The sequence below is a fragment of the Desmodus rotundus genome, chromosome 6, assembly GCF_022682495.2.
Source record: "Desmodus rotundus isolate HL8 chromosome 6, HLdesRot8A.1, whole genome shotgun sequence".
NCBI lineage: Eukaryota > Metazoa > Chordata > Mammalia > Chiroptera > Phyllostomidae > Desmodus > Desmodus rotundus.
Window position 1 is genome coordinate 49,972,996 of NC_071392.1, and position 20,541 is coordinate 49,993,536.

Here is a 20,541-nt window from a genome sequence, read left to right on the forward strand (position 1 = left end):
CCCCACTCTATCACCAGTGGATTTAATTAACCCCCTTAGTCTTCCTCTTTGGTTTTGATGTAGAAAATAAGTGGTAAAACTCCCATTTTCTGGAGCAGTTTCTCAATCTGTTGAGATTTTGCTTCCTGGCAGTTGTCATCAGTTGGGCTCAAATAATCTCCTGAAAATTCTTACAGGTTCGGACATTTCTTACATCGACATACCCCATAGGAATGGGACTTGCAGGAAATGAAGTAGAGCACGCACTCCCGTGAGCATCACTGACTTCAGTGACAACTGCTAATCCCACAGCAGCTGCAGGAGGCCAGAGAGCACATTTACACTACTTTCCTGTACCTCATTCATTCATTCAATCAATCATTAATTTATCCATTAGCAAACATCTATCAAGTTCCTCCTAAATAACAAGCACTAGAGAGACAACAATGGTGAATGGGGCATATATCCCCCCTTCCCTCTCATGAATTACAATGTCGTGGGGGAGACAGCCAAGTAGAGGCTCAATAAACACACTCTATCTGATAGGTGCATTCAAAAAGCAAAAGTTAAGTCGGTTTTATCACAATTTAATCCGATTCACATTTACGTCCCAGGCGCTGGGCCAGAACTGGGATACAAAGATCAAAAAACGCAGACTGCCCTCAAGAATCTGTGTAATCTGCAGTCCCATGACAGAACACACTCTACTCTGATCTGCGTTTGGGGGTAAAACCATCTCTTCCAGGTACCTTAGCCACGATCTCAAGCGTATGCTGTATACATTTACTGACATTCCATCACATGAAGTCTGTAAGCAGAGTAAGTGAAATACGAACCAAAGGGGCAAGTCCTTGGAGTGGCAGGGCTTCCTCGGCCTCATAGATGTAGAAATTCAAAGAAACAAAGAAGTAGCCGGGGGCTGGTTCAGTGCAGCTGCGGCCAGCGACGTGGGGGCGGCACTCACACTGCCCGTCCTCGGGAGAACACCTGAGGGAAAAAAAGTCCGTCTGAAAAAGCTGTAGAGGGAGCAAGTGTAAAGTGAAGCATGGGAGTGCTGAGCTAGCTGCACCCCAAGTTTGGATCCGTTCTTCAAATTGATCAATCAACTGTCCTAGGGACTGTGATGAGCAGCCATGGGCTCTAGAAGCCTGGTTTTGAAAAGCAAACCCAGACCTATGAAACCAAGTAGCCACTTCTTTCCCCAGTGGCTCCGACTGTGCTCTAAAATCCAGGAAAAGAAGAGGGTAGGATCCCTCTTTACAGGGTGGCAAAGAGTTAGTGTTTTAGGCAGGTCAGCTCACACGTTTGCAGGCATCTATCCCATCATCTCATGGCAGACCCAGGCAGTAGAATTGTCATCTCATCCTTGAAAATATTCCAAGTAAAATAAATCAACTGGGCTCTGGTTAATGTCCTGAGATCATCACTTTTTGATGCTCTTTGCTTGTCACGAAATAAACTCCTTCACTTGTGACTATGAGCTTATCAGAATAAAATGTGTTTTTATGTGGGTATGTGAGTGAGGAATATTGTCACAAAACTTTGTCTTATTCATTGTACTGACTTACACATTAGAATAAGCACCTCCAATATCACAGTCACAGGGAACACATCCATGGAGATGATTTTCCAGTCCCCAGTATCCAACCTACAAAGAGAAAATGCTCCAGGTTGATTCAGGTGTGAAGATAACTGCCGTGCTGGTACATAATGCTGAAAGCACTGCAGTTCAGTATCAAATGCCCACCCAGCTTGAACAATGGCGCAGTAGCTTTTTTTGCCTGTGCACGTGGTAATGATTTTCAAAGACACGTAGCTCCCATTCCAAGCACTTGCAATGAAGGAAGGGGGCAGGCGAGTGGTCTGTGTATGGGTCAAGCAGAGATGCAGTGGAAACCACACAGCCCCTCTGACAGAACCGATGTAGCCCCAAGCTGGGTTGTTTAAGGTCAGTCAAGAGAAGTTCTTCAACTACCTTATTTGCAACTGCTTTTATAAAAAACAATAGACTCCCTTATTGCAAAATCCCTGGGGATTCTTACTTAAACAATACCGAAACGTTGGAGGTAAAAGGAAAGCAGCCAAGCTGATTTTGAGCTCTTGTATGAATATCACCGTTTAGTAGAATCACTTGTTTATAAATAAAGTTGTTTTGGCATAATGATCTGTCTCCGTGAGAGTCAGCCCTGTTGCTTAAGACTTTTCATCATTGCAACATTTGACCTTTATTCAGTATAAACGACTGGTGAGATACAAACAACTATTTCTTAAATCTGATAAGATTTACTAGGAAATGATCAGAAAAATACTTTCCCCTCAAGCCTCAATTAAACGTGCTCAGATAAAATTAAGCTCTTACTAGGCATGGAATTATTGTTTGAAATGGGTTTGTTAAATAACCATATGTGTTTTTTTAATCTTGGTGAAATTTTATGCCCAATTTTACTTAAGAAGATTTACTTTGAACATTAAAAGTTGACATAATTTGTTACAAACGCAACAAAGACTTTTGACATTTTTTCCCAAACCAAATTCCAGTTGAGGCAGAAACAATATGAAATGAACCGCTTCACAGAGGACGTGCTTGGGAAAACTCCCTCTGGGCAGGCGGGTGCACCTCAGCACAGGGCCAGGGCACCATCAGACAGATGCGGATGTGGGGCACCTGGCAGGTCCATGGGCTCACCGGCAATGGCAGGTGCCCCTGGGGAGGCCCTTGCTCAGTTATTTTCCTCCTACAAACACAATCAAGTTAACTGCAAACTAGCAGTTAACCTGCCAACCCAAAAAGTCAGCCTGAATCTAAGGCTTATTGGAACGATCTGCTGTGGTGTCTTCCTGGGCCCTGTTAAACGGCTCTGCACGCGTCTTCGCGTTGCCCACACTTGGTCACGGAGCTCGGCGTGGCTCACCTGGCTAAGTGAAGCTTGGGATGACTCACCTGTCTCACTCCAAGTGCCTTCTTCATACTTACTTCCAAGCTGTCCTTCCCCACTTCCTCTGCTCCACCCTCATATGTTTTCAGTAAAATACTTAAAATATTAGCACAAAACTATGTCCTAATAGGCATATGTTTCATATTTATCAGCTACATTTCTTCAGACACATCAAGGTCACTGTTCTTTTATTAGGTTCAGATTTTTTTTTTCCTAAAATGTCATGGTGGGCTGCCAAGATTGGAGAACAAAGAGTGGGCTTGAACTCCATATTGCATAACACATTTCTTATGGAGAACAAGTGTTTTATGTGACTAATTTTAGACACACATGCTCATATGTTTAGTGGAGTCTGTGAAAAACCCAAGAGTTTATTTCTCACAGGAATAAATGTTTTTTTAAATGTTTTTAAGATGTTTTAAAAAAACATTTAAATTTTTTTTTTAATGACCCTGTCCAAAATATTTTTAGGCAAAGAGTGGTAAAGGGACTGTGGGCAGAGGACAGAAGAGGCCCCATGATCTGGGAGGCCCAAAGAAGGGGGCAGATAAGTGGTCTCACATCGTACTGCTGGGCACTTTTAGTTGAACAAAGGATAAAACTATTGACGTGACCTATATTCCTTATGCTGTACTAACTGTGGTGATATTTTATAAAGTATATAAATGTCTAATCACTATTTTATATACTAGAAACTAGTATAATATTGTATATTAAGTACAATTAAATAAAATTTATAAAACCAGGAACACCAGCCCTGGCCGGGTGGCTCAGTTGGTTGGAGCATCGTCCTGTACACCAGAGGGTTGTAGGTTTAACCCCAGTCGGGGCACATACGGTAGAAAACCGATGGATGTTTCTCTCACATTGATGTTTCTTTCTCTCCCTCTTTCCCTCCCTCTCTCTCTAAAAGCAACAAAAATATACCCTCAGGTGAGGGAAAATAAAAAACAATCCAGGAATATCTTTGAAGCACAATAAAGTAAAACAAAATAAAATAAAACAAACAAAAATGAAAACAAAAAAAAATACTGGCATGGATGCCTGGGTTGATTCAGTCCAATCTGGTAAATGTTGGTGTGCTGGTAAATGTTCAACCACCAGCTCTCTGCGGGAGGGTGGGAGCTGATTCCTGGTGTTTGCTGATTTCTGCAGTATAAACACTTTTAGCACAGGAGTATCCAAACACAACAGGACAAGGAAAGCAATGAGCAAGACCAGGTCTCCCTTAGGCAATGGCAACAGAAATCTGCATCTCTACCTACAAGGGAAATTGTAGACAAATACGTACCACACACTCCTCACAGTGTGGTCCCGTGGCGAAGGGCTGGCACAGGCACTGACCTGTGTCCACATCACAGGTCGAGAGAGGCAGACTCCCCAGAGGGTTACAGTTGCAGGCTGAAAGCACAACACACACAATCATTGTCTGTAAATGTTCCTAATAGCTCACACCGAGCGAAACACGTGGCCACAGGAAACATAGAACAGCCTGCCCTGCCAAACTTACTGTGTGCCTGGCTGCATGCTCATTGCACTGCACACAACCCTGCACAGGAAATCCAGTGCCGAACGCTTCCAGAGCCCTCGTGTAGACCTACTGCATGGCAATTAGGAGGAGACAAGGCAGTGGAGGAAGTCACGCAAGCTGAGTGCCTGGCACTGGTCCTCCGAGTGGTTCCTCCGAGTGGTGCCGGCTGGGTCGCTGAGTGGGGGCAAGGGTTTCTGAGTGTCGTGGTTGTTACTGACGGCTCCTTCTGTGGCGGATGCATCTACTGTTTCCCTATCTATTTCCTCTCTTTTTTTACCGCCTTTTTACATTTTCATTTCCTTCTCCTCCTCTTTCTTTTACACCCATAGACATTTCTGAATCCTTTCTATGTTATGAAGGCTAAGAAATTATGCTAACAGAGCAATATGTGTATTTCCCACGCATTAAAAACCACTGTTCATGGGAAAGCCCAAATATCCATCAACTGATGAATGAATAAATGACGTGTGATACATTCATACAATGGAATATTATTCAGTAATAAAAAGAAAGGAAGACCTGATTCATGCTTCAACATGGATGAACCTTGAAAATATTATCTACGTGAAAGAAGCCAGATGCAAAAGACCACAGATTACAGGATTCCAGTGTAGGAAATGTTCACAATAGGCAAACTGTGGAACAGAAAGTTGATTAGTGCTACCTAGGGCTGGGGGAATGGGAGGGTAGGGAAGTGGTAGATAAGGGGCATGGGGTTTCTTTTCTTTGTTTTTGTGGTAGAATACATGTAACATGACAGTTACCGTCTTCACCATTTCAAGCACGTAGTTCAGTAGTGCTGGCACACTCTCGTTGTGCAACCCGTCTCCTGAACTCTTGCCGTCTCGCGAAACTGAAGCTCTGTTCCCATTAAACACCATCCCTCCCCATTTCTTCCTCCTCTTCAGCACCTGGCAACCACCATTCTACGTTCTGTTTGTATGGATTTGACATTCTAAGTACCTCTTGTAAGTAGAATTATACAATATTTGTCCGATTGTGACTGGCTTATTTCATTTAGCATGCATAGTGTTTTCAAGGTTCATTCATGTTATAACATGCATCAGAATTTCTTTCCTTTCTAAGGCTGAATAATATTCCATTGTATGTACATACCACATTTTGCTTCTCTACTCATCCATGGATGCATATTGAGTTGCTTCCACCTTCTGGCCACTGTGAAGAATGCTGCCGTGAACAGGAGCATACAAATACCTCTTCCAGGCTGTGCACTCAATCTTTTGGGTATATAGCTGGAAGTAGGCTATGGGGTTTCATTATTGGATAATGCGAACATTCTGAAATTATTGTAGTGATGGCTACACAACTCTGACGATACAAAAAAAATCATTGATTGTACACTTTAAAAAGTGAATTACATGGTATGTGAATTATGCCTCACTAAAGCTGTTATAAAAGAAAAACAAAACAAAACAAAAACCCCTACCTGGCCTCTTCTCAGGGCATTAAGTTAGCCAGTGAGCCAGGGAAAATGCCCGGAGTGCAGCACAGTGTGATGGGCCCCTGGCTTGACTATGTAACTCATTCTGCTGAAATTTAGTTTTGCCATTAAACTCAAGAAGAAAATCTCCTTACAGAAAGATTCAGCACACTGAGCTCTAAACATGAAAATAATGTACAGTTCTTTACATGGGCGAGAACACAGAGCATGCTGCTGTGGCGCAAGGACAATTCTTTATGCAGATTCCCTCAGGATTCTGCAGCTCTTTGAGACCTCGGGCAGCTCTACACTGTGTGATCTTAAAGCCAAGAGCTGCTTCATTTGGGCCCAGAAAACTGAGGTTTTCCTATTTCCCTGCGACCCCTCCCCTGACTCTTTAGTTTTTTCTTTGTCAGAGAACATAAAAATACTAAGAGGGGTTTGAGAAGAAAAGAAAGTAATGTTAAAACTAAAATAAAAGAAACCAACACATAAAATTTGCCCAAGAAGTCATCAGTCTATACAGACATGCATGTGATTTAACAGTCTGTATAGGAGAGTCCTAGTGGAAGCCGTTTTTCTAAAGTTTTCACAGCTCTGTACTAAATTTCTTGGCATTTTCCACTCTTTGCTCCAGCAGAAAAAATGTGAGTGCCCCCTGCTGGTACCTTATGATTAAACTCAGCAAGCCACCGAGAGCTAAACTAACTAAACTCAATTTTGTGGGCGTTTTTGAGTCACTTTTAAACCCCAGAAGCTGAGAGGACTCTTGGCTATTGACAATGACCGAAGTTCAGAGCCAACGGAGACAGCCACAAGCCTTAAACCACCCGGCAGGTTGCCCAGCCGCTGTTGACTTACGCTGACAGCCCACGGGGTCAGCGGCACTCAGTCCATAGTGGTTGGGCTTGCACTGGTCGCACTTGGCTCCTACCACGTTCTCCTTACACAGGCATTGGCCAGCCACAGACCCCAAGGCAGGATCGGAGTGGCTCACACAAATGCCACCCGATGCGGTTCCGTCAGGGTCACATTCACAAGCTGGGGACACAGACATGCATTATCTCAGTGAACTGCAAATTGTGAGGAACCTGAAATGTAAGCATAGCATTTGACTCCTGTTGTAACCATTTTACTTTGCTTACATCATTAAGTATGTTTAAATAATTAGACAAGGGGGCAAGGGCTGCTCAGAAATATCTCCCAGATTTCTGGTCTTTGAAAGTGTTGAAAAATTCCACCCATTGTTTAAAAAGGGACTTTTAAAGTGATTCTAAAGTAAGAGGACCAGAGAAGCCAGCTATTCTGAAAACTGGACATTGATAATAGATTGGTTCCTTTGGGGATGATGGAAATGTCTTGGAGCGAGGTAGGGGTGGTTGTTGCACAACACCGGCACCGAATTGTGCCTGTTCGGAGCACCTGCAAGGAAGAAAAGGGGAAGACTCAGAAATGTTCATATCCTTGTTTTCCATATGGATGTCTGCTGGTGGGACAAAACCCTGAGGAGAATCTGGAAAATGAGAGAGTCACCTTTAGCAAAGGAGCAACAAAAGTTCCAACTTCCCCTTCCCTCTTTTTTTTCAGTAGAAACTTGAAAAGCCAAAGCAAGGAGTGTCGAATGATAAAGGATGCTGATAGTGTGAATAATTCCGGGGGTAGAAGTTATTAAAGGTGGAGCTCTCTCAGAGTCAGGGCTGCCCAGCACAGCAGTGACCTCCGCAGTGGTGTCCAGGCAGAGGCTGGAACAGCACTTGTGCCTTTTCAGAGGTCGCGTGTGGCGGTAGACGTTAGATGACCACCCAGGTCTCGTATCTTTGCGGTGCTGTGTTTTCAAGGGGGTCCACTTTTCAGGAATGTAATAAGAATAAAAAAATGAATATCCTGATTCGTAGGAATAATTACATTCACATTTATACATGGTTTCTTTAGATTAATAAAAATAAAACCCTCAGGCCTAAAGCTATATTTACATAACAACCAGTGAGGTTAGTGAGTTAGTGACAAAATCCAGTCAAACCAGTTGCTTGGTGTCATTGAAGCAGTCACTTGATCGACAGAATTTTTCGATGTCAATTGTTTGCTATTAGATTGTGACTTGTGAGAAAACCTTACTATGGAAAAACAGCACTGGATTCTCTTCAGTTTGGAAAACCACAATTTCTTCTAATTAAAACCATTGCTTCTAGAAAGGAACAAACTGGATGCATTTTAGAAGTAGCCAAAAGGAAAAAGCTCAGCTTTATTTGGGAGACACTCCAAGGGTTAGCGCGGAGTTCCAGAGTGTCATTTAAACACATAAGAAGCTCTCTGGGGGCTGCGGGTGAGTGGGTGGTGATTTTACTTTGAAACCCTACGTCATGGCCTCTAAGACTGAATTTCAATAAAACCTCCTGGTGTCTCGCAACTTCATTCTAACAAACTTTTATTAGCAGTGGTTGAGTCTACCAAATCTTTGTTTTTTTCTGTGTTTTAATCATAGAAGAGTTAAAGTTATTCAACTCTTATGCTTGGAATCTGTGTAAATGTTTAGGGTCAAACAAAAACAACTTAGAGGAAATTTATGTGTGATTGCTGCTGGTCAGTCTTAATGCACGTCATTTGCACAGACACACTCACACACACATAAATACGCGTTTAGGTAAACTGGGAGAAACTGAGGAGTCTCACAATGGCAGGTTTACAAGCTCCTCATCTGCCTTTCCTCAAGAAACTCCTTGTTTACAGAGAATGACTTCGTAATTTCATATCAGGGTGCCAGTTTTCTTTCCTTGGTTTCCTTCGAAAGCACCACTAAGTTAATACTTAAGGAACCATCAAGTTAATACTTAAAGTTCTTAAGGAACAAGAATTAGTTTAATGTGTTCAAAACATTTGGTTTGGTCATTTCCAATCTCTTTCCACATTCTAAGGTTATCTGTTTCAGAACATCATATCTTTCCTGATTCCACCTAAGAAAGCAATTTCATCCTCTTTTATAAATACACAGTGTGAAAAACATAAATGAAAGTATTGTGTGTGCGTGTGACTATGGATACTGGTAAAAAAATGTAGGACATTGATTTAAAAAATATATTTTTTGAGATTCCAGTTCTTTATATAAATTTTAAACAGGCTGTGTAAGGTACAATTTTATGCAATCAGGTAACTACCAAGGAATCAGGGTAAAAAAAAATTAATTTATGCCTTGTTTTACATTATGATGATTTAAAGTTTGAAATGTAGAATCTTGTATATATTCAGGTAGCTCCTGAATTACTTGTGTGTAAGGCTTCAGTTTATGTAGTATGTATCATGTAGTTTCACAGCAAGTCTCCTACCCAATATAACATGCTGCGGATAGCGTGTGACGCGGGATTTCTGGGTGTTGAGAGGAACAATCTTCCATAAGTCTTGGACATCTGAACATGGTGCCGAGAGTGTTGGCGATGCACGGCCCTGACTGCTCTTCATCCGGACTGTATCACAAGACTGTGTCTGCAGCGAGCTACCTTGAGGAATCAGGAAACATCTTCCCCCAAACAAAGAACGAGCTTGCTTCCCGGTTTAGAAACCGGGACTCTAAAAGCGATGAATCCTCCGCGCAGTGTTTCCTAGCCATGAGATAAACTCATTAAGAGTACAGGATCCACCTGATATCCTTTGCGTTGCCTCATGGAACTTGGGACTTGGGAACTCACACCGACACAAACATCTGGCTCCTTGCTGTGCCATGAGTAATAAAGTTCTTTGTCTTTGACCCAGGAGTTTCATGTTCTCCACCAGCACCCATGAAACAATAAAAGGCTAATTTGTTAGTTTTCAAGTAAAGTTCTCAGACCCAGGAACTGACCCTGGGCGTTTGAAATCGGATTAGAGTGTCTCTCTTTGCAGTAATTGACAGCAATGCTGAGACGAGAGAGGGGCAAGCACAGCGCCTAGGGCACAAAATTTAAAAAGGCACTCTTTGTCAGGTCAGTGCGCAGGGCAAGTGTCAGCCCTGCGCGTACATGTCTCTGAGATGACACTGAGGGTGAGTGCTTCCTTAAATTGTGGAACCTAGGTGTTTTGTTCATGCTAGTCCCACTCCTGCAAGGAAATGCAAGTTGAAATAATGGTGAGATCCCACTTTATTAGCAAAATTTAAAGCATGATAAAACCAAGTATTGGCCAGAATATAGAGCAAGATGAACCCTTATACACTGTTGGTCAGGCTGCTACTTGGTACACCTGCCTAGGGGACAATTCAGTATTAAACAATCAATTTGAAGAAGTTTATATTATGTCCCAGTAGTTCCATTCCTAAGTATGACTCTTAGGGACAGTCTTTGTGCATGTGCACAAGGCCACATACATGGCTACTGTAGCATCAAAATCAAAATGGACAAATAGGTTTTGTCAGATTTATAGGAAGGAAGGAATTGCACATAAAAATTAGAATTGGAGCTCTAGGGCCACCTGATAAAGACAAATCTTAAAAATACAATGTTGAATGAAATACTCAATGTTACAGCATAATATCATTTATCTAAAGTTTGAAAATATGCCTATATGTATCGCTTGTAGATAAAAACACCTGTGAAAGTGTAAAAATAAACACGGTCAACAGTGTGGTGATTGCTGGCAGGAGGGGGGTATAAGGGGACAAAATGGTAGTGGAACAAATACCATAAATTTATGATTAAATTTAAAAAAAGAAAAGAGTACGCATGGTAATAACTGCCAAATATATTAGAGTTTGTCCCTAGAAAGCAGGGTAGACAAATGGGACAGATTGCACCTAGGGCATCACTAGTACCTGTAGTGTTTTATTAAAGTTTTGAAGATGATAGGGTAAGAAATTTTGATGAAGATGGTGGTGGTTATAAGGGTGTTTACTACATTATTCTCAGTTATTTTGTATATGCTTGAAATATTTTATTTTTAAAAGTTGAAATTAGAACTTCTGGCCAAGATGGAGGTGTGGGTAGATACACTGTGCCTCCTTGCACAACTAAAAGAAGGACAACAAATTTAAAAACAAAAAACAACCAGAACTGCCAGAAAATCAAACTATGGAAGTCTGACAACCAAGGAGTTAAAGAAGAAACATTCATCCAGACTGGTGGGGGTGGGGCGTGGAGATGGGCAGCTGGGACTGAAATGCCTTGCTGTGGCAAGGCAGCAGCTAGAGGAGCAGGTGGGCGAGGCAGTGGCTGGTGGTCCCACATTTGTGTGCAGATAAACTGGGAGGAACAACTGGGGAGCAAGACAGACTGCACAACCCAGGACTCCAGTACAGGAAAAGAAGGCCTCAAAACCTCTGGCTGTAAAAATCTGTAGGGGTTATGGCTGCAGGAAAAACTCCCAGCCTCAGCAGAGTTCGTTGGAGGGGCCCTTGGGGTCCTAGAATGTACACAAACCCACCCACTGAGGAATAAGCACCAGAAGGGCCTAATTTGCTTGGAGGTAGCAGGGGAAGTGACTGAAAGCCAGTCGAGAGCTGAGCAACTGGCACTGTTCCCTCTCAGATCCCTGCCCCACATATAGTGCCATGGGTTGCTCTGCCCTGGTGAATACCTAAGGCTCTGCCCCTTACTATGTAACAGGTGTACTGAGACAAAGAAATGTGGCCCAAATGAAAGAACAGATCAAAACCTCCAGAAAAACAACTAAGCGATGAAGAGATAGCCAACCTATCAGATGCAGAGTTCAAAACACTGGTAATCAGGATGCTCACAGAAATTGCTGAGTATGGTTGCAAAATAGAGGAAAAAATGAAGGCTATGAAAAGTGAAATAAAGGGAACCAAAAGTGAAGGGAAAGAAACCGGGACTCAAATCAACGATTTGGAGCAGAAGGAAGAAATAAACATTCAACCAGAACAGAATGAAGAAACAAGAATTCAAAAACATGAGGAGAGGCTTAGGAACCTCTGGGACAACTTTAAATATTCCAACCTCTGAATCATAGGGGTGTCAGAAGGAGAAGAGGAAGAGCAAGAAATTGAAAACTTACCTGAAAAAATAATGGGGAACTTCCCCAATCTGGCAAAGAAAATAGACTTCTAGGAAGTCCAGGAAGCTCAGAGAGTCCCAAAGAAGTTGGACCCAAGGAAGCACACACCAAGGCACATCATACTCACATTACCCAAGATTAAAGATAAAGATGGAAGGAGAGAATCTCAAAAGCAGCAAGAGAAAAGGGAGAGTTACCTACAAAGGAGTTCCCATAAGACTATCAGTTTATTTCTCCAAAGAAACCTTACATACAAGAAGGGGCTGGAAAGAAGTATTCAAAGTCACAATAAGGAAGGACCTACATCCAAGATTACTCTATCCAGTAAAGCTATCATTTAGAATGGAAGGGCAGATAAAATGCTTCCCAGACAAGGTAAAGTTCAAGGAGTTCATCATCACCAAGCCCTTATTTAATGTTAAAGGGAGTTATCTAAGAAAAAGATTAAAACTATGAACAGTAAAATGACAACAAACTCACAACTATCAACAACCAAACCTAAAAAGAAAACAAAAACAAACTAAGCAACAGATTCGGAGAAATGGAGAACAGGAACAGATTCACAGAAATGGAGGTCACATGGAGGGTTATCAGCCTGGTGGGGGAGGGAGGAGAATGGGGGAAAAGGTACAGGGAATAAGAAACTAAATGGTAGGTACAAAATAGACAGGGGGAGGTTAAGAATGTGCAGGAAATGGAGAAGCCAAAGAACTTATATGAATGACCCATGGGTGTGAACTAAGGAGGGGGAGGGAGAATGCTGGTGGGAGGAGGGGTACAGGGCAGAGGGAAATAAAGGGGAGAAAAAAATGGGACAAGTGTTAATAGCATAATCAATAAAATATACCTAAAAACTAAAAGTTGAAATTAAAGATAAAATGAAACTTTTTTAAATGTTGATAATAGAAAATATAAACTAGGTAATAGCTCATGCATCTTAACAACAAGTTTAAATTGTGTACAGCCAGTCAAATGTAGTTAATTTCAGTAGTTAACTACTTGCTGGAGCTGACCTCCTGGAAATTCAAGGTGTGTGGAGTCCCTGACACCATCCGCCCCCTGCTGATTGAATCTAGAATAGCTTCCTGATTTTCCAGGAGGAGCCCCTGCCGCAAAGCTGCCAGGATGGACCTGGATTATCTGGCCCAATTTGTTCAGAGAAAGAAACGCTCTCAGAGTCGAGGTGATTTTGCAATCCCCACCCCCCCTAAGAGGGCCATTTGGAGATGCCGCTAAGCTGAATGGGGACTGGCAGCTCAGGGGAGACAGTGCTCCTTCAGCTCAAGGGAAACCAGTGGGAAGGATGCGTCCAGAGGCCGGGAACTCACGAAGGCACGCGTAAGGATCCGAGATGGCCTTGAGGGGGTCCCTGTAGAAAAGGGGCCTGCAGCGATGGCAGTGTTGCCCCTCGGTGTTGTGCCGGCAGTCTTCGCACACGCCCCCGCTGACCCCTCCGCTGGCCAGGTACACGGTCATGTCAAAGTGACAGCGGTCCGAGTGGCTGTTACAGCTACAAGCTGGGAAAGGAGAGGAGTTATTGAGAGATTCAACCAGGGCTTGGAAGTAACCGAGCTGGCATTCCACCCTCTAATCCGTGCGTCCTCTCCTCCTCTTTCCCAGCCACTCCACCTTCTTTTTATGGACACGCCATGTATACAAACAGTTAAATTAGGTGCTTTCAAAAGATCTTTCTAGTACTCTTGTAATGCTCATAGACTCTCTATAAACTGTGTTCCCCAAACGTTTGATATGCAGTTATTTTTAAAAATCAAGTAACAACAGTAAATCATTTGAATAATCTAGAAGGCCTAAAGTGCAATATTTTTGTTGTTCAGTAAAGAATACTTTTACATACTTTGTAAATTCGAATTTTTTACACCATATGTTCACACCATAGGCACTGGGATTCTCATTAAAACAGAGCCTCCTCTGCCTGGCCTCTATGGGCAGGAGAGCTGGAAGGGGGGGCTCAGGTCATTTAGGTCCCAACTGGGGCACAGCCAGAGCAGTACAGAGAAGGCAGTCTTTGGAGGAATTTGTTTGTCTTTGCGGTAATGTCTATCTAAGCTGTTCATCTTGTTTTTGGTTTACTTTCCTGTAAACAGCATCAATGTTTGCTGGGTTTTCTGTGCTGTGACTCATGGGCGAGGCTTTTTCGTGGGCTCTTCTAGTGACCTTACTCCTCTAAATCTTATTTTCCTCAAGTTTGGGACAAGAAACTGAGTAACAAGTTTGTTTGAAAGTTCATCAAGATTTAGAGGCAGCAAACACAGTATAAAAACCTTCCACATTGTTAGTCTAAATATTTTATCAAAGGTACAATAGTCTATCAAACTTGGACCTAGACCTCACTTCTCCTATCATCTGACATACGAGTTTAAGTTCATACTCATGGAATGCATGATTATTCAGGAAAATAGTAGGGAGCTCTGTCCCAAATCTAATACTCACCCAATTCCTGGATTGGCATCCCCACTGATACTATTACATGGCTCTGTCCCTCCTCTGGAAAGGGGCCACCCAACATGTATATTGTTTCTTTTTCAAATTAATATTAATTTTTGGTGCGAAGGTTTGAGACATTGGTGATTCTTCCATGTGAGACAATGGGAGACATTGGCTTATCACTCAGCTGGAACTGGAAGCCACAGGTTTGTCGCCTGAGGTCCAGATCAACTACATGTTCTCCAAAATAAGGAAGCACAGACACACTCCGTCTGTGCTGAGAGGTCTTCTCCACTCACCTCTGCAAGAGCTGTCCTGGAGGCCTGCAGCTGGCCTCCAAGGAGCATCCTGGAAGAAGTCCTTGCACCGCTCACAGTTTGGGCCATCTGTGTTGTGCTGACAGACACACTGACCGTGAACCTGGGTTGTGGGATGCACAAACAGTATGAAAAGAGGGCTCATCTTTGAGGATGCTGGGTTCTTTAAATGGAAAAGGAAATACCAGGCCACAGGCCTGAGGCTTCATTTCCTCTATGTTAGTTACAATACCAACCTGGACCATCTATTATTATTTGCTTAACTAGCTTTCATAATTTAAAAATTTAAGATGTTTAGCATACATTTACAATAAATTTTTTTTGGTATGTCTGACTGCTAGTTTCAGGGCAGCACATTGCAGCCCTCAGCAAAATGAGGGATAGGATGGGGTGTGTGTGTGTGTGTGTGTGTGTGTGTGTGTGTGTCCAGGGTGGTTCAGAAGCATAAGAGAAAAGAGGGAATTAGAGAACAGAAAGAAATTAGAGAAAGGTGTGTGATTCTCCACAAAATGCCCTAAACGTCCAAGTTCAAAGGGAGAATTTCTATCTCCATTTAAACATTGAGATAGCTGAGTAAGAAGGTACAATAGCCCCAACATCAAGCCTTGTCTGACTATAACTAATAGTTTAAAATTATTTAGTAGACACCCCCCCAGGACTCTGCATGAAAATACAATCCTTCTACTACATCATTCTTTAGGACTAGTCCCGAGGATGGAAGGGATTTTCACTACGAAGATGTAGTCATTCATAGTGTAAGACTGTTACTTGGAGTGACCGTCTTTACAACAGCAGATGTTATTCACACACCTTAGCACAGAGTACAACAGACCTTTAATAAATTTTTGTGAGAGAATGCATGGGAAATTATGGGTCCTCGTCACTAAATCTCCATTCCCTAAAAAACAAATAACAAAAGGAGCAAAATGGGCTATCTTAAAATCACACGTTATAAATTCTGGTCACGAGCTCAGTAATGCCTATATGTGGAAGGGTTCATAGGACCCTCTGGAGAGAGAACTGAAGGCACCCAGGTGGCCTGTCAGGCCAGACTGAGTCATCCCTGACTGGGCACGGGCTGGCACGTTGCTGATCCCCACAAGAGAGTTGATCTGCATCGCGCACCAGGACAGTGAAGGGAGAGCTGACTGCTCTTCTGGATAAGTAGCTCACCATTCCAGCAGGGGCGAACACATCTCCCCGCACCGTCTGCGTCAGGCCACATTCGCTAGCATGGCCATTGCAAAAACAACTGCCCCGAACCACCATCTCATACACGGCATAGTAGTATTTATCAAGGGAATCATTCTGCATCCTTCGAAGCAAAGTATCCCCAAGGGTGTGGAGTTTGGTGAAGTTTATCCTCAGGTTTGTTAATGTAACAAGGTCTAGAGAAAGGGCAATGACAAGAATAATGAGTCAAAGTGCATTTAGGTTGTATCACTTCAAGGCACCCTTCTCGACTGGCATCCCCTTAATGCACTACAGAAATGTATGACAAGGAATATGCCTAACATGAGATTTTAGAAAAGAAATCGATGTGAAAAATATAAAGCAATTCATACCCTGGATGTAGGGGCTGTACGGGTTTTCTATTTCAAAGCTGGGATCCAAAACTTTTAAAACAACCTGTAAAACAAATGTAGGTAAATTTAAACTATTTTACCCCAAAATGTTATTGTTAAATAGAATACTCTTAAATAAGAGACCCTGATCTTACAAGCAGGTGGAGCCCTTGCCTCCCAGGTAGCATAGGGTACAGGTCTTCGTTAGGTTCTCATGTGAATAAAAGCACCAAGAAGGAAAATGAAAGCCACGAACAGTCGTGTCCGCTCTCTATGCACAAGTGGTCCGTGAAGGCAGAAGTCGTGATTCCAAAGGTAAAAGGGCCCTGCTCTGGGCTGGGTGGTGTTATGGGGCACAGTTCAGCGAGTTATCATCAGTTTGGATCTGGTGGGGAATTCTGGAGCTGCCGTCTGCCTCAGTCCCTTCTCCTAGACCTGGTGAGGTAATATCTGCCAACCCCACTCCCTACCTGGACCCTCCGCCAGTTACCAGTTTTGCTCAGGGATGTTCCTGGCAGATCCCAGCTGAGTGCAAAGCCGAGTGCTCTGGTTTACAGAGCGAGGAGAAGAGACAACTAGTCCAGAGCTGCACTAGCCCATGTGCTCCCTTGCGAGGGTTAGAAACGGATGCTCTTCTCCTGCCTTCCCCAGGCCCCAGTACCCAGCCTGGCCTTCAGCCCGGGCCCGCCTTCAGCTGGTCTCTCTGTGCAGGATTATTTCTTAGAAGGTGCTTATCATTTATCTGAATCTGAGATGAATTCAGGACTCATTTCAATTTAAATTTAATGATAATTTTTTAAAACCAACTGCTCATGTTCTATTTCAGCAAATACTACCTAAATTGTTTTCATCTCAATTAACCACATTAACAAAAAAAAAAGGTTTATTTTACATTAAAGAAATCCAAGAAAGGAAAGGCTACCTCACCGCCAGTGGAGGGTTCAACATCCGAATATCTAGAGTCACACACAAGGTCTCCCACACCCTGGGCCTGGCCAGATGCGATGTTGGGAAAGGAAGTGGCACAGTCTTTTGCAAAATATTTAAACACTTTCCAGGTGTGTCCATAGTCTGTGGAACGTTCAATTAGCATTGCGGCAGGCCGAAACGTCTGTGGAAAAATGAGTGAACTTTGATGCTTCACAAAGGAAGATTGTATTACCCACTTCAGATTGAATATTTATGTTTTCTAACTCTGTATTTTCAAACCTCATTTGTACCCTTTAAAAATCACCATACAGAGAACCTACCGAAATCTCTTCCCACAAGTGGGCAGGCGTTTATGAGCACGTACTTTGCCCTATAATCTAATTCCATTTTTAAAATGTTTGTGGCCATGTGATTTAATAATTGAAGGAAGACAGCATATTAATTTTTAAAAAGCTAGTGTAATTGATAGTTTACAGCAATTTGCATGCAGTTTTCTTGGGCTAGAATGGCTTTCCTCTGGCAAACTCTTACACATCCTTGAAAATCTACCCTGAAGTTTACCTGGATTCCCCAGAGCAGATTTAGCCTTGTCAGTGAGCTTCCCACCATTCTTACTGTATGTCTAGGCACTTATCACCCTGATCATAACTTTACATTTGTATATGTGCTGAAATCACGACTAACTGTTAGTTCTTTAAGGACAAAGACTAAGATTTTTTTCCATTTTTATAACTTTTCATTTTATATTCATTTTTTTTATTACCACAACTTAGCACCAGGCCTGACAGCAAAATTAGAATTTTGATGAATGATTAGAGAATGACTACAGCATAACACTTTCTCTGGCATCTCACTAACCTCAGCAAAGACCCGCTAATTGTTCTTCCTTTTTGATCACGGCCTTCCCATATTTCCCTAAATAATTTCCAGTTCCTGCCTTTTCTCCTCAGACTTAGCTCTTCCTCATTTCTGTGGCCTCTAACCCCCAGTGCTTTGTGACTTCCTTTTTGCTACATATTTTAAGAGTTTTTTGTTGTTGTGGACCATATAAGTTGTTAATTAATGAGCAGTGGTATTATGTGTTTGTTCAAGAACAAACAACCGGATGACAAAGCTGGAGTTTGGATGCACACAGCTTTTTGTTCTCTGCAAGGAAGCGAGGAAGTGAAATTTCAGGCAAGCCAGGCATTTGGTAAGTATATAGAAAGGGCAGCAAACCTACAGATCTCTACCTTAAAGGTCAGAATAAGGTGGCTGAACTGAAATAGTGCCTCTAGGTCCAGTCGGATGCTGACATGATGAAGACCTAAAGAAAAACCCAGAAAGAAGAAAATCAGTGATTTTGAGGGACCCCTGCTTATCATATTCCTCACTCTGGCTTGTCTGTAATAAAACCCTTTGAAATCCTATGCCGGTGACCAACACTCTTTTCTAGTCTGCTGGAGTGGTTTCCCATGCCATTCCATGCCCAAGAGAAGGTCCTTGGGAGAGCAACGTAGGGTTTACTCAGACTGTGCCACATCGATGTTTTGGTGGCGATGCTTATGGCCACAGTGTGGCAGTATTCCATGCGACCAAGGACATTTCCTATAGTGGGAACAAGAGGGCTCATTTCCTTGGACTCAAATCTGTACTACACACAAACACGAGCTACAAGCTGGAGCATGGTAAAATTGACACACCCTGTGCTTCCAACAGCTGCTAAGAATGATTTGAACTAGTTTTATTGTTGTGTAGCATAAAACACAGCCCGGAACATTCCCCTGGAGTGAGGCTCTGCGGGCCCCTGCGTGGCCGAGGAGGTGGCCTGGACTTTGCACTGAGGTAACTGGCTGCCCTCTTCTCCAGCACGGACATGGAGGACTGGCCCCAGTCTGGAAGCCCTGGAAGCCCTGGTCTCTCTGAAGTGCACTGTCCAATAGAAATATGAGTCACATGTGCCATTGAAAATTTTCTGGCAGCCATAGATATACAAGTAAAAAAAAGCAAGGGAAATTATTTTTAATGTATTTAACAACATATATTAAAAAATTCTCATTTCAGTATGTAATCAACATTTTTAAGATTAGTAATGTTTTATTATATGCTTCCCCCCAAACTAAGTGTTAGACATCTGGGGTGTTTTTGTACTTGCAGCACATCTCGATTGGAATGAGCCATGCTTTCAGTGTCCAGGAGCCACACGCGGTTTGGGGCGATGGCACTGGCAGTGATGCTCTACAGAACAGCGGCTGGGCCGCAGCGCCCTGGGGTGCATCGACCTTCTAGGGAGAATGGCTCAGGGAAGGGTTTGCCGCAGAGAGGGCACCCACATTCTAGGCTCTGTCCAGGGCTCCTCACCCTTTCTGGAAAGGAGATCTTCTTTCCCTTCTCCAAAACTCTTGGTTGAGACCCCTTGTCCATGTAATGAGCCTTGACAGACAGGCATTCCCTCAAGGAGATGTGGGGCGAATGCTGGACATGTGGGTCAAAAGAGCGAAGCAGCAAAAATGGCACCACCCACCAGTGAAGAAAGGTGTTTGTGGAGAAACCGCCTCACGTTCATTAGGGGGAGTCCAGCTAGACTCAATGATGAGGATCCACGATGAACTGGCATTTAGTAGACATCGATCATGTACTTGCCCAATGGAGGGCGGAAAAATAGCCTCACACCATGCTCGCCCTAACAATCCCGTGTGATTTTTCTCACACTCCTTCTAAGGCACTAGGATCCCCCAAGTGAAAAATGTTTACCTCCGAGGAAAATAGAGGGATTATAGCCCCAAGTGCAACATATAGAGATGTGGCAAATGGAATCATTTTGGGGGGCGGGGTTAGGGTTGCAGAGCAGTACAGAAGAGGGGCCATGCTGAGTGAGCCAGTCTGCGTTAATGTAAGCATGTAAGGCCCAGAGCATATGAGGAATCCCTGGTCAGGCTCAAACTTAGCGTGGGCATCTAGGAAACACCAGGGTGAGGTCCAATAGCGCAGTTGTTCATGACTGGAGGAGGGCACAAGTCCAGAAAGGCAAGAACTTCAGTCTGTAGCCAACTGTCCTTTCAATTCAACTTTTACTTTAAAATCTTCGGCTTGCAGTAAGAAACGACATGTCCTTTACCTCTCTTCCTTCATGCGTTGAGGAAGGAAAAAGCACATGGCGTGAACTCTTAGAGTTCCCCTAGCACTATTAGTTCCACTTACCAGTGTGTTTTATGTTGGGCTTTATTTACCAACACCTCATAAATTTCCTTATTATTATTGTTTTTTAACAAAGGACAAAGGAATGCAGAGATATTTTCTTCCCTGGCATGGAAAGAGTGAAACAGTCTGAGTTATGTGCTTAAAATACAATTCTATTTCTCTAGAAACAAATAATCTTTCTTAAAGTGAAAATTTCTTTCTTAAAAAGAAAGTTTGTTCTTATACAGGGCTCTGCCTTCTG

The 20,541-nt window shown here is 42.9% G+C and overlaps 1 protein-coding gene across 7 annotated transcripts in view; it reads right to left on the bottom strand.

The window, feature by feature from the left end:
• LAMB4 (laminin subunit beta 4) overlaps positions 1–20,541 on the bottom strand; it is a 113,471-nt gene that overhangs the window by 71,060 nt on the left and 21,870 nt on the right. For 5 of the 7 annotated variants that reach the window (XM_045193449.2, XM_071221683.1, XM_045193454.2 and 2 more), the window contains exons 5-14: positions 18,353–18,426; positions 17,113–17,301; positions 16,191–16,254; positions 15,799–16,013; positions 14,608–14,728; positions 13,192–13,380; positions 6,749–6,928; positions 4,207–4,316; positions 1,548–1,627; positions 816–966 (exon numbers count right to left, since the gene is read on the bottom strand). In XM_045193449.2, coding sequence (XP_045049384.2) covers positions 816–966; positions 1,548–1,627; positions 4,207–4,316; positions 6,749–6,928; positions 13,192–13,380; positions 14,608–14,728; positions 15,799–16,013; positions 16,191–16,254; positions 17,113–17,301; positions 18,353–18,426 — 1,373 coding nt within the window. Of the gene's footprint in view, positions 1–815; positions 967–1,547; positions 1,628–4,206; positions 4,317–6,748; positions 6,929–9,207; positions 10,200–13,191; positions 13,381–14,607; positions 14,729–15,798; positions 16,014–16,190; positions 16,255–17,112; positions 17,302–18,352; positions 18,427–20,541 lie in introns of those variants that run through there. The other 2 variants (XM_071221684.1, XM_045193467.2) reach the window with 2 other exon arrangements.